General features: G+C 47.4%; 1 protein-coding gene across 1 annotated transcript; it reads left to right on the plus strand.

Moving 5' to 3' along the window:
- The first annotated feature begins 5,968 nt into the window (after window positions 1-5,968).
- On the plus strand, window positions 5,969-19,832 carry LOC149342168 (putative chitinase 10). The gene is made up of 3 exons (XM_089542121.1): window positions 5,969-6,067; window positions 16,030-16,163; window positions 19,256-19,832. The coding sequence occupies exons 2-3, from the start codon at window positions 16,073-16,075 to the stop codon at window positions 19,825-19,827; spliced, it is 663 nt and encodes a 220-aa protein (XP_089398247.1). The 5' UTR covers window positions 5,969-6,067; window positions 16,030-16,072; the 3' UTR covers window positions 19,828-19,832.
- The last annotated feature ends 1,947 nt before the right edge of the window (window positions 19,833-21,779 follow it).

Below are 21,779 nucleotides of genomic sequence, written 5' to 3' on the forward strand. Positions count from 1 at the left end.
CTTCCACGTGGCCATTGGCACCAAACAAGTTACCACTTGTGGTTCTTAAAATAGAGTTCCGACTCATTAGTTTTACTCGAGTTTATTCGAGTACGAGTGTCATCTTTTCATTCTTTTTTTAACGCTTTAGTTTCTCCGTGGGCTCTACCTATCCTGCCCTGCACTGGACATACAAGGAGACCCGGCTTGCAAGCCGTGTCCAGACTTTGCTCAAGGCCACGGCAAACACGGGGTTTTCCCCCCCAACACTTGCGCCACACTGCTGAACGCCTCTCCCACCCATACATCAACTCTGTGCAGATCGACGGAAAGTGCACCGTTTCAGAAGGAGTCGGGCAACGTTCCCATGCACTTTGCATGGTGTGGGACCGGCCGCCTAGCGGGCAGCGCCCGATCCCTTGCTGCCGCGGGCACCTATATACAGTAAGATGGCCTCTCGGCCCAAACGGCCAAGAGTAACGATGAAAGGGAGACCGCCTCCGCGAAAGACGTCGCGGTCATTTTGAGACGCGTTCTTCTTCGCCGCAACTGAAGCGGACTGAATGCGTGGGAGGGGCGCAGCGGTGGGCCCCACAATGGCGAAAAGAGAAAAGAAAGAGGGGAATATGAACTTCTTAGCAGTCGTGGCTGACGCCACTCCGTGCCATGCTTGGTGCCAGAGGTGGACGTCGACGCTCCGGGCTGGCAGGCGCATCGTCCCAGCAGCCGTGCATCAGGTTCGTACTGAGTGCCGCTTTCTGGGTGCGTGCGCTGTACGAGGTGTATAACGGTCTCCTCTATGAAACCTGTGTAAAAGTTAAATTATTCCTGATATGCTAAACGCTATCCGAAAAGCCATCACCTATTTTAAGCGACTGATATCTTGCAAACAGCGAGTCAATTTTAGTACCGCTAATCTTATTTTGGACCATACAGATCTAAAAATTTATGCGCGACAGTGCAAAACCTGGCAGAGGTCCCGTCGTCGTTAAGTATCTGCAGCTTGAAAGAAAAAGTAACTAATTATTTAGTCTAAGCTGGAATGACTGAATGTTGGCGAAGGCGCATCGCATCGAAGGCGCCTTTAGCCTCACCTCGAGGGCATATTGTGTATAATATGGCCAAATAAACATACTACTACTACTAATTCGATCTGGCAAGCCGTTTATCCCCTTGCGGAACCGCGTCCACGTTTGCGGAGGTGACTTTTCAAACTTTTTTTTGAAGCCTCTATAGGGCTGCCTTCACGGAATCAATCATGCCAGCTACATTTGAAATCACTGCTGGACCGAATGGTAGTGTTACGTCGTGCCTATAAATAATGATTGCTCTACAAAAACAAGAAATAAAAATGGACGTTGCGAAGTTCTGCGCTTTGCGCATAAGAAGTTGGGCACTGTAACTGTATTCTCGTTGCGCAAACAATGACAAATAAAATAATTAATCGGGCAGAAATGTGTGTGTGCGCGTGTCCACCCTAATTCCACTTGTTCGTCTAAGAGTCTCTGCAAATCTATCAATTTTCCATCCGTCGAATGTTTAATCGTCATATATTTAATTGAAGCCATTTCCTTCCGCGAACGATCGAGCCAGCCTTACTCGACCAGCCCGGAAACTCTCCACCACACGCAGTGGACACAAGCATATATGCGCGCACAGGTCTCTCCATTAGGGGATGCCAAAGTTCATGGTAGTGCACGCTCATGTCTAGTGGGTAAGGGAACAAATGGTACAAAATATGCGCCTCCCTTCCCTATGTCTAATGGGGGAAGGAGGGCTTCCCCTCTTACCCTCCTCTGCGTACGGGCACAAGCGAGCTAATATTTCTGCAGCCAACAAACTTGCCTCTCGCACTGTCGTCGTCACTCACAGAGTGGAATTAACGGCCCTGGATATGTGACGTTTGCGCCACATTTCACTCTTCATAAAGCTTCTCTGGTAAAGCAGTCGTATGCGACATCCTTGAAAGGCACCCTTCGTTGTACACTCACTTCATAAGGACGTTCAAAGTTCAAAGACCATTTAGGATACTAATTTGTGCCACATTCTGCGTTCTTAGGTGAGCAACGCCGCACTCGAAGCTATACACTGTTCTCACCTACAGCATGCCTGCCTTTTAAATAAACCTATAGGCATAGGCGAGCTTTCGAAGTGTGCGTGTCTTTACCTGATTAATGAAGACCGCGTTGCATTATCTGAACCTTATGCTTTCTGTAATAACATTTCATGCAGATATTACACCTTGTCGTGCTTATCGTCTCTGAAGGCGTACTTGTTTCATTCGCTGCAGGCACAAAGCTCCAGTCATGAGGCCTTTTGAGAAGGTATCTTGATTTGACGGGAGGTGCCATTACTCCTCGCATCAAAAGCCAGTCATCCTGTGGTTTACGGTGGATGGGAAATGGATGGCATGGTATACTTGTCTGAAAAAATTCCCAATTCCAGTTGGATTATTTAACTGCAAATCATGAAACCAGTGAATCTCAGCTGGTAAATTTTATTTCCAGCTGGAATGTTGAACCGGAAAATCTCACTTCCAACTCGCTCCAGCTGGAATTACTTCCATTTCCAGCTGGAAAAAAAAAGCATCTTATGCTATCTGTAGCTGGAAGTGCAGCTAAATTAGTGCCTCCATTTTCATCAGGGAATAAACGAATCATTATTACTCGCGTCAACGATGCCGAGAATAAAACGTCAGGCGCAGCTGCAGGGTTGTGAATAATAGGGCATTATCGTCAAAGCCATTAGGGGTTTTATTTATCCGGTTCATCCGGCTTATAATCGCGCATACCTTTTAATGTCTGCTATTTTGTAAACACGTTGCGATGCTGAACGATTTTCTTAATTTTAAAATTCAAGAGTTTAACATCAAGCTGAGAGGCTCGAGATTCTGTTCACAGCTTGAGCAACCTGTCGTTTCAGCACCTAACCCTCGCCTGTGCTCGCGGCGCAAAACACTTGCTACAGTTTGAAAGTTACAGTTTAAAACACAGTTTCACACTGCAGTTTCACACTACATATACAGTTTGAAAGATTCTGTAGAGTGAAAGAAATTTGATCACGGTTGAAGTTGAGCGCGCAAGTATTGTGCAGTCCTAGCCTATGGATATTCAGACGCCCCAGAAGCTGCAGTTTTCGTGTGTTAGTTCGCATCTCGTTTCGAAGTTGTGCTCAGTTTCCCCTTTATATTGGCAATCGTACCTTTCCGAGAACGGAACATAGGGGACAGTATCAATGAACTTTTAAGACGGCCTGTGATCTTGCATTGTGCTTCGTCTGTCACCCGATCCCACGTTGACGCCGTAAAATTCGTCTGTTGAATTTCTTTATTTTATTTATTTTGCCTTTTTTAAGATGAAGTCATGACGGGTCCGGCTGCTGTACAATGCGACAAAACGCGACGAAATGAGACTGCTGTACGTCGTTTCTATTCATATGAGTCAATGGCTCAGTCAGCTATCTATGACAGGTTTTTTTTTCTTTTTTTCACATAAGACCTGCATGGTGAGTTGAAATCGAGTTAAATCCGAAAGATCTATACTGTCAGTTCCAAGAGTTTCATCATCCGCACATATACCCTCACACAATCGCAAAGTATAAAGTGGTGCAAACCGCGTCCAGCGTCGTAATTTCCCGCCAGGGCGCATTCTGTCCCTATCACCTAAGGTCAATCATATGTTCCGAAGACAACAACAAAAAAAAAATCAAGCGGAGTATTGACGGTTGCACTCGAATGACCACCGCATTTCCTGCGAAAACCCGGACGTTGTCCTGTAGCGGTAGCCGCTTCTTTTATTGACCAAATATATCCCCTGCTGCAGCGTGCCGATCCGAAGTTATACGTGCTACAAGGAACGTGAAGAATGTGCCCAGCCGCGCAGCTTGCGACAGAGAGTCAGTCGCAGCGGTTTCCCTCAGCATCAGTCCATCAATTTCGGCTTCCCGGCCATTTATTAACCGCGTACTCCCGGAACGGTCAGCCGAAGTGTTCGAGCCCGGCCTTGCTCCACCCCTCACCCCCTCTCGTTCGTTCCCAGAAGTCTTTCTTGTGTAACGGAGCGGATTTTATCTTCATTCCGCTCCCTGCCGCGGACAGGTAAACCCACGTTGTGCCTTGAGCTCCTTCCCACGTTCGATCGTGAGCAAGTTCGCGGAAGCACACCAAAGTGCTCGCGCGACGCGCGTTGTTTAGAAACAGCTCTTTAGCGGTCGGTCACTGACACCGACGTGCAGTTATATGCGGACACCGTGTGTTGAAACTCTCCTGTTCTCGAGGCTTAGCCCCCGCGTCATTAATTGCGCAGATACATCACGCCCCCGACGTGCCCAGCTATGTGTATGCGGTCAAGCGCAGGGCGCGAAATTAATGACCGACGGTCCTAAGTGCTTTTTGATGCATGGAGGAAGTGATTTCATTTAATATCTCCGCGGGATTTCGCCATTTTCAAGGCACAAAGGAACAGATAATGGTTTCCTAAATGTGGAAAGGCTTACTTTGTTTTTGCTGCACATACATAGATGCAAGCTCATCCCAGGGGACTTAGGTAATGGAATCTTGAGCGGTGTGCAAGACCCTTCAAGACATTCTCGGAGACATTTAATGCTGGTATCTCCTTATCAAGCGGAAGTTACCTTGCGGCTGTAACATGGCCGCTGTTGTTTCTGCCTGAAATCGCAGGCAATAAATCATGCCAGAAACTGGTCGCGTCCAGTAGTGGTGCCCAGCTGGGGCATTTGATGCTCGCTGTTTCTTCTCGCCAGCCTAGGAGTTTAACAGTATACTCTACACACAAAGTGCAGATATAATTTAAAAGCGAAGTCGATTTGCAGAGCCTTAAAACTTCGCGCATAATTACATGTCCTTCCAGTAAACCGTAAACCTGAAGCTCGTAATAGTTCGGCGTTCCGAACCGATTCATATCCCACCCCTCTTTTATTCGTAATATTTACACTTTACTCCTCTCCTAACGGCAGCCTCGACATGAAGCGGCACAGGAACAGCACCGAGCGCAAGGTTCACGAGATTATACATTGCGCGCTTCACTGCTTACTGTGATGATTGATGATATATACGTGTGCCACCTGCGTGTAGTTACTCCCGATTCCTGCGGGCCGACGCCTGTCATAAGTGTGCGTTGTGGGTAACGCTGATTTCAGAGCGTAGTCCGACGGCTTTACAATTACATATTTTTGTAGAACGAGACGAAAGTGCACGCACATTTCAGTCATGAAGCTAAGGCTTTAAGATATAGTATCCGGGCACAGATCGGGTTTGTTGTATACCTTATACCACACTGGGCCAGTACAAGCTAAAAGCGAGCATTAGTCAGTCGCATATGGTGCTTGACATACCTAGTTTTGTCATCAAAATAATTGTAATAATTTATGTGCGCAAGGGTAGCTTTGACCAAAGAGCTCCATGGTACAAGGTATTTTTTTTTACGTCTGTTGGAGAGACTTTGGCTGTGCTAACTATACAGATAACCGGTCGGCTGACTTCTACCTGTTGTGGCCTTTTCGGCAACACGCGTATGCTTGCAGGCGCGTCATTTTCGGGCTTGTCGGAAACAAGGCGCTACCCCTGTCGTCAGGCGGCAACCGGTCGACCCGTCGACGCTGTCACTCACACTACGCTTCCCGCCGCTTTAGTTGGTCGTGCAATCAGGCACGGATAAAGAAAAACAGCGCCTGCCCTCTTGTTCGCAATATCAGCGGCCACTCCGCCGCGGCATCGCGACTCGCTCTTCCGGGTTCAAGTTCGCGAACATCGTAAATGTGTCGGCAGAGGTGCGGAGAAAGCGGACCCCGTCGCCTTCTCAGCCTGGCTGGCATGGTGTTGCCAGTTATAGCCGGGACTTGCGAGAAAACGGAGGGTGGAAGCGTCCTCTATCTGAGTCTGACACCGATCCGCAAGGTCAGCTTCCTGGCGCTAATTTCGGTACCGCTTTGCTTATAGTCGCGTCGTCACTTTAGCCTCTACACCACGTAATGAGAAGACGTGGACGGGACACCTGAAAAGAAAAACAGTCCGGATGACGGGGCCAACATCAGCATTGCTTTCACTACTGATGTGACGTGGATTGAAAAGGTACACTTTTAGCACACTCTGTATTTTGTCTATTGTGTACGTGTTGCAGCACACTACTGGATGCTGCAATGCTGTTATCAATGTTTATTTATATATTTGTTCCCAGAAACACTGAAAAGAATTATTGAGCAGGCTTTCAGGAAATAACTTTTGTTTTCTTACGTTTCCCTTTCAAAACGGCTTTGCACGGCTTCCTGCGGTCAGTTGTGAAGTGATATCTTTGCATATACAGTCGTGCCTCGTTAATTAGGACACTAGGTCCTGAGGAAAACTCTCCATAGCTGACAGAAGCCAACAGCCACAGAAACCAAGGGGCACCGGGGATTTTTTTTTAATTCATTTATTTATTTTGTGGTGTTGATCAATTTAGAATATGTCATCGCTTAAAGCTAATTGATTAGAAAAGCAGAAGAAAAAACAACCACATGCCGCCGGTGGGATCCGAACCCACGACCTCCGAATTACGCGTCCGGTGCTCTACCTCTGAGCTACGGCGACGGCTGTCAAACCTTCTGCTTTCGGGGGTATTTATGTTTACAAGTAACCTAACCTTGAGAATGTTCATCAGCGCCACCCCCGTTCATAAGCGGCGGACGTAGAACGTCCTGAGTTACCGCAGGTGTGACGTGGAACGTCATCGAACGGAGAGGGTGGAAGCTCTGTGAGAACCCTCTTATGCTTCCTATGGCATCAAGGCTGCCAGAACCGAGGCCCTCGCTAAGCAATTAAGCAAACAAGGAAGGGGAATGAGGGGCTCGTTGTAAATATGACAGAAGCCAACAGCCACAGAAACCAAGGGGCACAGGGGATTTTTTTTAAAATTAATTTATTTATTTTGTGGTGTTGATCAATTTAGAATATGTCATCGCTTAAAGCTATTTGATTAGAAAAGCAGAAGAAAAAACAACCACATGCCGCCGGTGGGATCCGACATATTCTAAATTGATCAACACCACAAAATAAATAAATTAATTTAAAAAAAATCCCCTGTGCCCCTTGGTTTCTGTGGCTGTTGGCTTCTGTCATATTTACAACAAGCCCCTCATTCCCCTTCCTTGTTTGCTTAATTGCTTAGCGAGGGCCTCGGTTCTGGCAGCCTTGATGCCATAGGAAGCATAAGAGGGTTCTCACAGAGCTTCCACCCTCTCCGTTCGATGACGTTCCACGTCACACCTGCTGTAACTCAGGACGTTCTACGTCCGCCGCTTATGAACGGGGGTGGCGCTGATGAACATTCTCAAGGTTAGGTTACTTGTAAACATAAATACCCCCGAAAGCAGAAGGTTTGACAGCCGTCGCCGTAGCTCAGAGGTAGAGCACCGGACGCGTAATTCGGAGGTCGTGGGTTGGGATCCCACCGGCGGCATGTGGTTGTTTTTTCTTCTGCTTTTCTAATCAATTAGCTTTAAGCGATGACATATCCTAAATTGATCAACACCACAAAATAAATTAATTAATTTAAAAAAAAATCCCCTGTGCCCCTTGGTTTCTGTGGCTGTTGGCTTCTGTCATATTTACAACGAGCCCCTCATTCCCCTTCCTTGTCTCCATAGCTGAGTGAGTCGTGCGTAATAACGAACCGTAAAAAAAAGACAGACAAAAATGTTCAGGAAGAAAAAGTTTGTAATTAATATCTACTTCTGTGCATAGTGGTGGGCAGCGAGGTGGAAATTCGACAAAATCTAGGCAGCTCCTCATGTAGCACCTAAACGTTATAATCATGTTATTTCATTGTTTGAGCCGCCGCGGTGGCTCAGTGGTTATGGTGCTCAGCTGCTTACCCGAAGGACGCGGGTTCGATCCCGGCCGCGGCGGTTTAATTTCTTTGGAGGAAAAATTCTAGAGGCCCGTGTACTGTGCGATGTCAGTGCATGTTAAAAACCACAGGCGGTCGAAATTTCCGGAGCCCTCCACCACGGCGTCTCTCATAGCCTTAGTCGCTTTGGGACGTTAAACCCTATAAACCAAACCAAACTAAACCAAACCATTTCTTTGTTTGAGTCCAACATTAATACACACTGAAATGCTTCAACTTAACTTTGGTATAACAATTACACATCTTTAACATAACGTTAAAATAACAACTTCAAAGTACCAGACCAAGTAGTTGTACTCTGACGGTGAGCGGGAACCATTTTTGGTGATATTTGTACGTCGACTGTACCTCGCTCGTTCGCTTCATAAATATGGTTCAGACATCTCCGAAAAGCTAGTTTTCTCTGCTTTCAAAAGATGCATTTGGTTTAACGGTAGCTGCCAATTTGTTTCAACTGTAAAAGAAAACGCAAAGATGAAAACCGGCAGTTAAGCTCAACTTGTCTCAGGAAATGCAAAATTGTGAAAAAGCTCTTGCACCTAGAGAAATATCTTTCGAGATACTTTGAGATGTGATGCTAGTGCGCATATTTAGGCATTTAGAAGTACGTGTATAGATTAGTTTATTAGCCACGCTTGTTTGAAAAGCATAGAAAACAGAACAATGTAATCTGCAATAACTTTTGGGATATGCATTGCACTGCGGCGACTTTTTGTACAGTTTGAGATCGTCTAATCGCTCATCCATTCTGAAAATTTCATGCACCTGCCTTGTTTAGTTTAAAAGTTATTCCTGATCAAAGTTAGCGTTTTTTAGAAATAGTTAATAACGGAATGCAATATTGTTCAGGTAACCAGCACGTGGCAGTTATGAGATTTTGCGTGAAGAAACTTAATACTTCGCTCTACGCGGCTAAGCATCGCCTTACTCTACGGCTTTTGGGGAATGCGCAATGTCTAGATGATTTTAGCTACCTTTTTTGTTCTCCTTATGAAGGGCACAAGCTCTTGAAACGTTCCGCGGCTTCTTTTTTCCTGGCAAATATGCTCTTAAAATGTCGGTCTCTCATTCTTTTAATCAACTTGTAACAATTGCCGACAACAAAGTCCACAGAATACAAACAATAATAGCAATAACGCAGCGACATGCGATATATGTAGATAAATGTAGTAAGTAGCGCCATCTACACACATGCACGTGTACTAAATAATCACAGTTCAAAATAATAACGAATGTGGCGCTGCTAAACATTTACAATCAGGAGGTGTTCACGAGAGGGAACGATATCTCTACGATGTTTGCACGTTTCCCTCGATTTTGCCCTATGTAGTGTGTGTCGAACTTCCAAGCAGATTTTCGCCATATTGCTTTGCTGGATTGTTTTGTAGCATAAAGCTAGTAAAGCCACACTATGCGGGTCAGAGTTTTTGCGCGAGTGTGCGCCGTCTGTTATGCGCATGCGCGAGAACCGCGTGACGTCACGAGAGGCGCAGGTCCGCAGGTGCGTCGCCTCCTCGCCACAGCCGGTGCGAGCTCCTCGCTGCCGGCGCCGCCGGCGTGCGCTCCTCTCCCACGCGTGACCTCGTGTTTACGACAGTTGCGCCGCGCGCTACTGCGCATGCGCGAGGAGGGTGCGCGGAGAAATGACGGTCGAGCAGCTGCCAAACGGCGCAGAAGACTGGAAAATGTAAATTCTTCCGATCCCGAGGTTGTCGCCTGGCAGTTTGCCGTCGAGCAGCCAAGGCGAAACGTGCGGCCGAAACACCGGAGCGCTTTACGCTACGTATATCCAGGCATAGCAGAGCTAAGCCACTGCCAATTTTTTTCACCTGACGCTACGAAACGCATTCTGGACGTCGTATTATTTTTCGAGGACAGCTTTGGCATTGCTAAAGCGACAGGAAAGGGAAGACACAGGCTTTCGCTTCGTGCTGCCGGTTGTTCGTTGTTCCGGCTAGCGCTGTGGAGGGGAAGTTGGAGAGCGCTCGATTCGCCTGTACTCACTGCACCAGTTCGGCAAAGTTCTGCGGCAGCGGCGGTGCGGCGGGTGTGTACCGCTAGTTCCGGCACTTTGAGCGCAGTTTGGCACTGTCCGCTTCCAAAACGGATGGTCGAGTGCAGGCCTGGTCGTCGCTAGCCTTTGCGATGCCAATGAATTGCAGCCAGCTGTTTACAGCCTACATCAGCGGCAGCCAACATCTCGTATCTAATGAAGAAATGTGCAAACAGCACATCACAATAACATGTTGCCATGAACCAGCCTCGATCCGTTTCTTCGGAGAACTCGAGCAGCGTTCTAGCTTGTCGACGAGTGAAAGTTACTTGAGTTTCCGCCGTTTATCACAACCCGTAAACCATCATCTGCTTCCATGGCGGCTGCAGCTGCATTATTTCAGCACTAACCATGGAGCAGGTGCAGTTTTCCTGAACTAGACTCGAACTTCTTTCAAACGAATGCCGTGGTTCAGAGGGCGCCATGTTCCACCGCTGAAATGAATCCATGTGGTATATAAGTCGGGTACAACTCAAGAACGAAGCAGCACATGCCCATCAAAGGAGACCGCCCAGCCAAGCGCGTCGACCGAACAGTTTTATGTTGGGTCTTCATAGGTGCGCCGCGATAGCACCGGTGGAGACTGAAGCCGCCACGACCGTCTGTTGCCAAATATGGCCCCACCTGTAACATTCAGCGCTTTTGCACAAAAGACGCTCTCGCGCGGACATATGCGAAATCTTTTCCTTTCTTTTTGCGTTATTATTCTTTTAGCCTTATCCCGAACAAATGACACCACCCTCGGCGACACGGGGACAAAGCGCCGACTCCTTCGCTCTCTTTCGCAGGCTTGGCTGCATGCACAGCCACACAAATCGACGTGATTGGCTGGAGAGCTCCCTCTGAGTTGCGTGTGCCGCTTCGTTCTTTAGTTGTAACCGACTATAGTGCTGAGAAGTCCCCTTTTCGGGAACTGGCACAAAGCACCGCACCCTCCCCTTGCTGCGCGCCCCTCCTGCAGGCGGGGTAGACTAGCGCCGCAGGAAAAGGAATTCTCGGAAAATGATTACAAGCACGTTATAAGCGGGGTTTACATGACGGGTTGAGTTGAGGGTTTGAGCTGAAAACCGGTTACTGGGTTCATGTAAACACCTAAGAGTCGGGTCCGGGAGTCGAGGGAGCGAGTCCAGTCAACTCCGCTGCAGGGGGTGGGTTGACTCACTCGACCCCAACAACAGATAGCACGTAAACCGGTATTATACAGTCGGGTTAGTGGAAGGGGAGGTGCTAAATGCGAACCTGTTATTCGCTTGCGCCGTAGCGCCTCCGAGGAAGCCGTGCATGCCGCAATCTTCCAGGCTGCCACTGCCCTTTTCCGCTGCGCCGCTCGACGCTTGGTGCCGCTGCTGTTGAACCGGTCGCGACTCGCTAAAATCGAGTTCATGTAAACATGCAGTCAAGTTGGGCTGACCTTGCTCAACTTGATCTCCTGGCTCGACCCGCCGAAGTCGGGTTCATGTAAACGAGGCTATAGTTGCCTGACAATAGACGGTGTGAAAATAGCAGCTGTTCCTTCAATTTCCAGGTACGCGAGCGTGGACACGCATGCATACACACACACATACGCGGGCGCACTTTTTCAATCTTTGATCCAACCAAATCGAGTCAAATCGACGCAAGGCAAGAAAGATATAGATATCAGCACGCGATGGAAAATTCTGGAGGGAATAAGCAACCTAATGATGCAAACTGGGTGCAAGAAAGACGTAAGAGCACGCAGTTGAGGGTCCAAAAGAGAGAGGGGAGGAGGTCGCCCTAAGTGCCTACAGAACTATCGCTTTGTAGCCGACCCCCTTTTTTTTGGCAGAATTCCTGCACACCTCGCCTCCCCCCTTCTTCGTACAATGTCTATAAAAAAGTCTCGAGTCCGCCTCGTGAACGGTATGCATCTAGCTGTATACTGCATTTTTGTGAACCTTGGCAAAATTCCGTCTAAGTTGATCGGAATTGGTGGCAAGGTGCCGCCGCATGTACGACGAATATTTGCTTCTGAGGTAAACACATTCCGACACCCTGCGGTGCTAACCCTCTCAATAGCAATTTCACGTCTCTTGCGCAATGTCGATTCATCTTAAAGGTAAACAGAAACTGACAATTGCCCACTTCTATCTGCCTTTTTCTTTACCAACCATAGTTTATAAGGTTGGACAGGCATCCGCTGAGCGTTGACTAAATTGTATAGCTGTCTTTGTTATAGTTTTCTTATCATAGATGCAATACCATTTGATAAAAAAATATTTTTTTTTCAGCGCTAGAGTTTGCAGGACACTCTAGACCAGGAGTGTTCCGACTACTACTAATATTACTATGCATCAACCGTGACGAAGTGATTGCACGCGCAAAAGACGAAGGCAGAAGGAAGGACACAAGAAAGGCACCGATTTCAACTATAAGGTTCATTAAAAAAAAAAAAACGCTAGAAATATATACATGGGATATAAACATAAATAATTTGCTTTATATCACACCTTCCTTATTTTTGGCGTCCGCTTTCTCTTTTCGCTTACTTAGTAATTTGCGCTGTGCAATTATGTCGACAATTATCACTAACTCTCCCAAGTTTCCACTGTATCGACGTTGTGCCTTTTGCGATGCGGGCTGGGCAGCATTTTTTTTTTCTTTGCCCCCACTAATATATGTCACGACATTGAAAACAGGAAAGTCTGTAGTCGCGTAAAACTCAAGAACGAAACGGCACATTCCCTCAAAGGAGGCCCTCCAGATAGTAACATCGACGGTACAGCTTTCTGCGGCTATTTAGCCAAGGCTAAACAAGAGAGGGAAAGAAACGGTCCTCTGTTCCCGTGCTGGGCATCCATATCCCGAACAAGGATCACCCCACCTCTGACGCCGTTTGGACAAAGACGGTACCCTCTTTGCCCCGGCTCTCCAACTTTTTCCCTTCACCCTTCCGGAACCATAGACCGAATAACCAACCGAGCGACAGACACCCCCGACCAGGACACCACCACCCCCGAAATCCCCACTGCCTACAGTGCACGGCTCCAATACTTTAGAACGCTTCGCCAGCAATACCCCCCACCGCATAAAAGGCTAAATGCTCAGGAGGCGCGCGAATGGAGGCAACTCCAGACCGACACCTTTCCTAATCCATATAAGTACCACATTATTTTCCCGGGCCGTTACGAAGGCTCCTGCCCGTGGTGCGAAGAACATCCCACAACATACCACATTACAAGTGGGTGCGTTGGGCCAAAACCATTGGATCTAAAATTCCCTAGAACAATGGAGCAGTGGGAGGCCACTCTGCTCAGCTCGGACCTTGCCATTCAGCAACAGCTGATCAAACAAGCCCGGGCGGCAGCGATAGCCACTGGGGTCCTGAAATGAGGACACCACCCGTTCTGTAACCTTTCATTTTCTTACTTTCTTTTACTTTTCTCAATAAATGTTTTCAACAACAACAACCGAATAAAGGAAGCCCCCCTCTCTTTGGCTTTGGCAAGGGACAGGCAGAGAAAGAAGCATGCGGAACCACCCCAGCCAACACCTCCCCCCACGCACGACGGGGACTAGCAGCCGGGTTTGCCATGGTTCGTTTGTAATCCTCTGAAGGCAGGCGCAGCAGCAAAAGAAAAGCCTTCACGCAGCACGAGTCAAGAAAGGACCGGACACGTATCTCAACATCTCAACCAAAACCAGTCTCGGGTCGCTGGGGGCAAGACGGGTAGACACTTTCTCAGTGATGGATCAGTGTCGTAGCCTGGTGGCAGAATATGAACTACTTGCAAGATGGCGGCAGTGGAACCGTCACCTTAAGCACATGCAAACCAGCACACTCCATCAACTCTGCGTGAAGAATGCTACATGGGCGACAACAGAGCACTATACCACAGCACAACTATAAAGCATGCCACACTCATGCACTCACCTGCAATTCGCGTTGTTACCATGTGTTCAAATTTATACTACCTATGAGCAGTGCACCTAAACGTGTTAGTGATCAGTCCTTAATAACTAACGTTTTCTAAAGTAATTTTGCCTGTATGTATATAATCTATATGGCTGACATACGCCAAGAGCTTTAATTGAAAAGTTCTGTTGACGTCCGTCATTACTGGCTGAAATATGGTAAAACGACCTGGCACAGTACATAAATTAGGTTTATGCTACCTGGGTCTTAGTATAGTGTGTTGGCCAGCATTGCCTTAAAAATTACATGGGGCAGTTTGAGTCGCCTAGTGGGTCATGAGGCATGTGATGGCTTCTCCTGACGTGATGATGTATCTTTTAACGACTATTCGCATTCCATGAACTGCTATTACACATACCGTATTTTCCGGTGTATAAGACGCGACTTTTTTTCAAAAATCTTGCTGGTGCGTCCTATACAAGGGTGCGTCTTATATGCAAATTTTTCGTTTTTTTTTGCGAGTTCGGAAATCACTCAGGTTCATGTTCAAGCTTTTTTCACCAAAAAAGTATCGCTACCAATAACGCGGTATTAACACGATTAATATTTCAATATGGGGACTGCCGTGCGCATCTTTTCTAGGTGAACTTTATTATGAAAGGGCGGGGATAACGACTTCCGGGATCATAAATATGCGGCAGTTTAGGAGGCCCCAAGCTACAGTGCTCTAGAATATTGGGAGCACTGTACCCAAGCGAAAGTAATGTGAAATGCCAAAAGATGGCGACAATCACACTTCTAGGCATTGTCAAGACAAGCCAAGACAAGCCGTTGTTTTTTTTTAGTCACCCTTTGCAACTTTGCTTCGTGTACGTAGTACGTCCGTAGCGCGAAGAGAATATTTCAGCCGCGTTGCGTTCAGAAATGAGCGAACTTTTTGTAGCGCATCCGAAGGTGATGACTTCGAAGGTTTTAAGTTAAAATATAAAGTTGTTACGGATATTTTTTTTTTCTTTATGCTAAAACGTGGGTGGGTATGGCGTGAGTGTTGCCTTTTTCGATCGCTTAGCGTTGCTTAAGAGCTTCTCACAGTACGATGCACGATGGTCACACAAGGATGTTTAATTAATCGTCATTAGCCTAACTGGGTAAATTGGGGTGCGTCTTATACACGGGTGCGTCTTATATACCAACTTTTTTCATGACAGCCTGCATATATGGCAGGTGCGTCTTATATAAGGGCGCGTCTTATACACCGGAAAATACGGTATGTACTCAGTCAGATGACAGCCTCTCGATGCGGCTGTCAACTGAGGACAAGGTTCAAAGAAAATTTGTTTCTCAGTCATCAGAGTAATATAGCAAATATGCGCGCAGACCGTGCACTTTAGCAGCATAGCTTGGACCGCACGAAAGGAGGCGATTACTCAGGCATTTGCACTCTCGCATTGCCTTTCGTTGGTGTCCTGCATTCAAAGTACAGGAAAAGAAAGGTTTGCTTGGGGAAGTCGAAATTTTGTTCTCAGCACTGTCCATAACAACGCGACAAATACACATGGACCCCAGTGGTCTCTGCACATTTCCACTCCGTCCATTGTCCGGACATTGAGTTTCCATATTAATGAGGCGTAAATATGTTGGAAACGTTTGGTTCCCAGAAATACTGTCCATTGTTCGAGCCGTATTATAACATTGGAGCCCGTATTATCAAGGCACAACTCCAACCTAGACTAAAAAAATTTTTGATCACTTCGTAACAACCACATTCGGAGACAAATAGAAACAAGCAGTGGAGCTTTAGGCACGCCCAACTTCCTCTTCGTACTGTATGATGTATCGACAAAGACTCAAGCGCCAGTCGATACGAGCACAGTGGCCGCGTACCGCTCTTTTCAAATCCAGTTCCGTCCGAGTGATAAAACAGGTTCCAAGTGAATTTAACGACGCGGTTTTATTTCAAGATAAGGGTCCAGGCAACCCCTCGTGGGGATTACGTAGTGCTACGCACACCCAGGGAAGCTGCTGACAAACTGGATCCGTTACGCCTGCCGTCACAGCACGTCAACCCGTTCGGTGGACGAATCTCTTCCGTTGTGCTAGGGACCGCTGTAGTTGCTCCGGGCTTCTTGCGATGAGGGTGTGTGGTCGGAAACAACCGTCGCCTCTGTGGTGCGAAGCCTAACTACCGCGGCGGGCGTTCCTGTGCTTTTTTTTCACAGGACTACCTCAGGTCGGCTCCTGGTACTGCTGCGCTCCCGAGCAATGAAGCAGGCAGAGGAGATGAGCTGGCTCCTCCTGGTGGTCGTCGTGGTGTGCGCGGCTTGCACCGGCGTCGCCGCTCTCAGCATTGCCGGTAGGTGCAGGCTCGTACTGTTATAATGATTTGACTTGGCAGTGATCCTTGCGGTTACGTATGCGCACGTCCGCTCCCAACCGTGTGCGAGCCTTCAACGGCATGCTGCGAATGCGCAGATGATCGCATTGAGAGGAATCAGCCGTCTGTACGGGGAATGTGGAACACGTTGTGCTAGTGTAGCGCGTCAGAACTCAGAATCAGTAAGCACGCGTTAATCTCATTATCGCTTTGCGTTTAGATATATACGTGACGCATTGTTCGTGCACAGCGCCATTGTAGCTAAAATGAATGAAATGAGCCCCCACGAAACTCACTTAATAATATACATTTGCAAGGAACGTGAAAAGCCATGCCCCGCTACCTGCCACACAGTTTGGCCACATGGCCCAGCGCAAGCCACATCGTCGGTTAACCTCCCTGCCTTTCCTTCTCTTCCTCCTCCGTTCGATTCGTGATGAGAGTTTAACAAGTTTGCGCAGTAGCTCTTATAGAAAGCGTTCAGCAGGTCAATCACCCATAACCGTGGAGCATGCATGTTGTAGGGCCATAATGTGTGCTTAAAAACAGGATAGTGTATGAGCACGTATAACCGCGAACATCACTAATCAGGACTTCCGCTCGCGGCCTCATCGGTCGTGAACTTGAGCGCAGTGAGATGGGCCCGCGGAGACTTTTTCCTTATTTGCGGCTGCAAGCAGAGAGGAAATATCTTGATGTGAATTACGAGTGCAGGGAAACAGTAAGAAAAGTAACAACGGGCACTATAAATTAGTGCTCGTCCCTGTCTTGTCTTTCTTTATGAGCTGGTAATCCACATCCTGAAAAGTTAGCAAGAAGCCTGTTTTGACGTGTTGAAAAACCCGCTGCCGCACAGAAATTGTCCAATAATAATGCTGCCACTTGAATCGTCGGGCTGTTTAACTGCGGATAAGGGGAAATAAATGGAAATAATTGCATGATAGAAGGAATTCCGAACGGAATTTGTAAGGCCCATTTCCAATGGTTGTATTCCCAAATGCGACACCATTATATTTCACATCACGCGATTTCGTGTCCTGCGTTAGTCGCAGAAGTCATTGATTGGTCGTGAGGGTGATGACGTCACAAAACCAGGTGATCACGGCGCGAAAATTCAAAACTTGAAAACAAAGAAAGGGGACGGGGGTGTGGAGAGTGCAACCGGGTAAGAGCGAGACAAGCATGGCTGGAATAGGTTCTCGCCGGACTCACTCAGTGCCTGATTATGTGCGTGAAAATGAAGATGTTGTGTCAGTAACAACATTGTGTATGTTGTGAAAGAACTGACGCAGACACACAAACATGCAGCAGCAATTTTGCTCCCAATCTGTCGCATATTTCACTCTTAAGGTGACTTAAATGTCCACAATTTTTTTTCCACTTATAACAAAGGTTAGCGGGGGCTCGCCACCGTGAACACAGAAATGAGTAGAATGTAGTGCCGGTGAACGGAAGTGCTCGCACGATCTGGAATGCATTCCCTGAACGGCACTCACGGGCTCTGCTTAGTGTCAGCCCAAAACCATAGAAATGATGTCTATCGACACCTTGCACTGTTTCGGAAATCCCCGCCGCGGATTACATCTGTGACTGGAACTTGTGTCTATACGCTGTGATGGATTTATTCTTCCAGCATTTACATGAATGCAGTTCATTAAATGGCAATAAATGTGTCGTTAGTATTATAACTATGATCAAAGAGTGCACTGCGTACCTTGAGCGGCCTCAGAATAGGAACAAATGTAGCTGAAAGGAAAAAGAGCATCTCGAACTCGTCCGTCAGAAACGAGATACCACAGCGTAGAAAAAGAAAGGCGTAGGTACAAATAAAGGTCAGCCTGGATTATGATCTTGCCTGGCTACTCAACACTGGTAAATGGGGAGGGGTAAAGAAGGAGGGGCACGATGGGTGACAACGGGGTAGAAGAATGGTGCGTAAATACTCACCACCATTGCGCTGGATATCATAGCTCCGAGTAGAGACCAGGCCACGGAACATAAAAAGAGGAGGAACACTCGAAATGCCCATAAATATTTCCTTTCCATCGACAAAGAGTCCAGTATGAGGACCATCAGCAATGGCTTGCTTTCTAAACGTACAAAGGAATCAGCCAACAGAAGCCTTTCATTTGCGCACAAGGGGTAAACCGCGATTATGTGCGTGCGTGCGCGCGCGTGTGGACACTCCAATGGCTCTGTCAAAATCGAAGTTCTTGTGCTGACGTGTTCTTTCTTTCTTTCTTTCTTTCTTTCTTTCTTTCTTTCTTTCTTTCTTTCTTTCTTTCTTTCTTTCTTTCTTTCTTTCTTTCTTTCTTTCTTTCTTTCTTTCTTTCTTTCTTATTTTGTTTGGTGCGCAGCGTACTTCTCAACATGCATATCGTAGAGGGCGTCATGTATGTTCCGTTCTTAGTTGTTTTTTTGGTAGCAATGTCATTCATTCTCTCTTTTCTCTTGTTTTTATTTATAGAGTTGCGTGTTTTTCAACGTGCACTTTATGAAAGGCTGTGTGTGTGTAGCGGTCATTGTTCTTTTTCTTGACAGTGCTTGACATTTTTTCCTTCCGTAGAACTGTTTTTTTCTCTGTTATTTTAGATATTTACTTGTTTCGCGATGACTGACAAGCTGGCTTCTCCGCAATACTGACATGCAGTGAATGAAGCCCACGACTGCTGCCAGCAGCGGCGTTGACTCTGCACACACGACGTTACATCGGCCTTTCTGCGGGTTTCTTCGGAATTACACCCGCACAAAGCTTTCAAACTAGCGTACCACAATTAAATGTGCGAAAATATAAAGGAAAGCACACCGGTCGACTCGTAGCAGTTTGTGTAGAGCAGAAATATTGGACCGTGTCTCTGAGCTGATCTCTCCCGATGTGGCGCTAAATGGTCAAACTGAATAACGTCAGAGGAAGGCAGGAACTTTCTCGTCCCCACCTCTCCCATCCCTTTTTTCTTTGCGGTTTTTTGGTCATAATGTATAGACTACAGATGTCTGTCCAGGAGGTCGTGGACCTCACAAAAGGCCTGAACAAAGTATGTAATACCCCCTGTCACGATGTGTACTTACAGAAACAGAGCCGCCTCCCGTAAGACCCGTAGAAGACTTCATCCTGTCCGACCCTGTACTCCCAAACTACCCCGCAAGTACCACGCCAACGCCCACGTCACCATCGACGCCAGCAGCCACGCCGACGCCAACGCGACGACCATCGTCCTGTACCAGCGGCCAGACCTTCGGGGACCGGGAGAGCTGCGCGCGATTCTTCGTGTGCTTTCAAGGACGCAGCGTGCTGATGCAGTGTCCCGGACAGTTGTTCTTCAACGATCCAATCGGCGTGTGCGACTGGCCGCGCAACGTGCGTTGCGCCGCCGACAGACCCACCGCGGCGGAAACAAAGGGGGTAGCGGTGGACCGCTGGGGAAAAGTGCGCTGCGTGGCCAGCGAGGGCTTCTACGCGAGTCCCCGGGACTGCGGCGAGTTCTTCCGCTGCCACCGCGGCAGCGCGCACCGCTTCGTCTGTGCGCGCGGCCTAGTTTTCAACGACGTGTACAAGACGTGCGACTGGCCCTGGAACGTCAGGGACGGTGGCACGGGCCGCGGCTGGCGCGCGTGTAGGCTCAGCAAGCGCTGGCTGATGTGACACGTGTACAGGAAATGTTCACGTAGGGTCTTGAGTTCAATGTGGTGTTCATGTCGGGCCGCGAAATATGGCCTCGAAAAAGTTTCAAGGCGCTGAAGTAGAGTTGAGCGAACGAGAGGAGAGAACGGAGGGGGTTAAACAGAAGACGGTTCTGGTTGGTTTGGATGCCCCGCAGTTGGGTATGGAGGAAATGTAAAAGGGGAAGGGAAGAGGAAAAGTAATAATGAATGACGTCAATTGTGGACGTATGTGCTGCAAAGTCTCGATCTGTAGCGCAAGCAAGACGATGTGAATTGTGGCACCAATTCGGGAATCTCTGCGAAACAAATCAAGTGCTGAACACTTGCATGACTACGTAGTCGTACTAGTACAGACTGTAGGTTGATGTCGATGGAAGAAGACCTCGCCCGCATCACAGTCGCAAAAGTACAGACTACTCTGTGGACAGCAGTTTGTTTGGAAAACCTCGAGCCTCTAAGGTCTCCGCGAGGAAGATTGGTTCGTGCACAATTGGCTGCCGCGTTAACGGCCGTGTAGGGCCAGTTGTCATAAACGAAACATTCTTCACATCATCTTTGCTCCTCCTGTTCCAGTTGAACGATTACCAGAAACGTAGTTATGCGGTTCTCGGTTTTCGTAGGTGTATACCTCAAGCATAATCATTAAACATTTCTTTACGTCACATCTCTTAGTGTTTCAACAATAGCGAGGACACCAACCTTGACGCTGAAAATTCCACCGAGGTGAACTGCAGAAGTGTAGCGGTGCTTCACTGAAATATGTCCAAGTACAACCTTAGCTGCGTGCACGGATCTGATTCGGATGGGTCTGACAGCCAAGCTTTAAGGCAGTAGCACTTCCATCCTATAATTTTTACTGCATATGAACCTTATGCCCTCATTGGTGGGAAGGACAGCTTAAACGGAGCCATAAATCGGCGTTGATAAGGACGTATTTTCAATAATATTTCCACATGCTATTTTCAGCTTGGCCCATTGCCCTCGATGATAAAGCTTCAAACAGGAGTCCACTAATTCTGAATTGTACAAAAATCACGACGATGCCTTCTACGATACCATGCACTCTTTGTCCACAGCTATCTACAACATATGGGTCTGTCTGCCTCGGTTATTCATGTTCCAAGCCTTTTCCTCCACAAAAGGGTGCCATGTACTTGCTGACTAGCTTGATATATATTCTTCTACAGTGTGCAACAACATTTTTACAACACCAGATGTATGGGTGTCTTTCGTGTGACGCCACGGGTGGCGCGCATGGCTTCCCCCGAGTTTCTGCGTTGGAAGGAATAGTTAGCGAATAAAAAAAAAAAAAAGTGAAGCACATCTTTCGTCGTGTTCCTGTTTCACCATGCTGGCCACTGTTGTTGGTGCTTCTTCTCCAGTGAAAAACGAACTTTTTTTTTTTTTTTTTTACAGCTGTACAGGCGCCGTCTGTTGATGTTGTATTGAGCTCAATGTGCTACACTTGTCGAAAATGTTCCCCGCTGCTCACTGCCATGACTAGCCAAACTTCGAAGTCCCGCAAAAAAACAGGGCTAGGTATCCCATAGTCGTCATTAAGACCCCTAGTTTACCGCGATTCCGAAACTCGTGGATTTTGGCATTTTTCGCGGAATTGTTTTATGATTGTATTGCGTTTGTGGACACCAGCAGGAATAATATTATCATAGGAATGTGACTAATTTTATCGCACGAACTTCTGCTGGTGCACTGAAAAGCTTGCTAATCCGTCCGCTCGAACAAGCAAAATTGCTACGGTTCTGACAGGAACGCGCCTCGCACGCTTCAGTGGGTTGAGTCACGATGACACACGCCTGTCGAAAGTAATATACCGTACTTTCACAAAAATAATACAATTTTTTTTTATCTTCAAACATCTTCTCCAGAGAGCACCTGACGTTATATCTGAAACCGAACATAGCGCGATTTTTT

The sequence above is a fragment of the Amblyomma mixtum genome, chromosome 5, assembly GCF_055824585.1.
Source record: "Amblyomma mixtum isolate Tamu chromosome 5, ASM5582458v1, whole genome shotgun sequence".
NCBI classification, from domain to species: domain Eukaryota; kingdom Metazoa; phylum Arthropoda; class Arachnida; order Ixodida; family Ixodidae; genus Amblyomma; species Amblyomma mixtum.

Coding starts and splice junctions, on each gene's coding strand:
- LOC149342168 (XM_089542121.1), top strand. CDS start 16,073: ATGAAGCAGGCAGAGGAGATGAGCTGGCTCCTCCTGGTGGTCGTCGTG. Junction 16,164..19,255: donor CGCCGCTCTCAGCATTGCCG/GTAGGTGCAGGC, acceptor GTGTACTTACAG/AAACAGAGCCGCCTCCCGTA.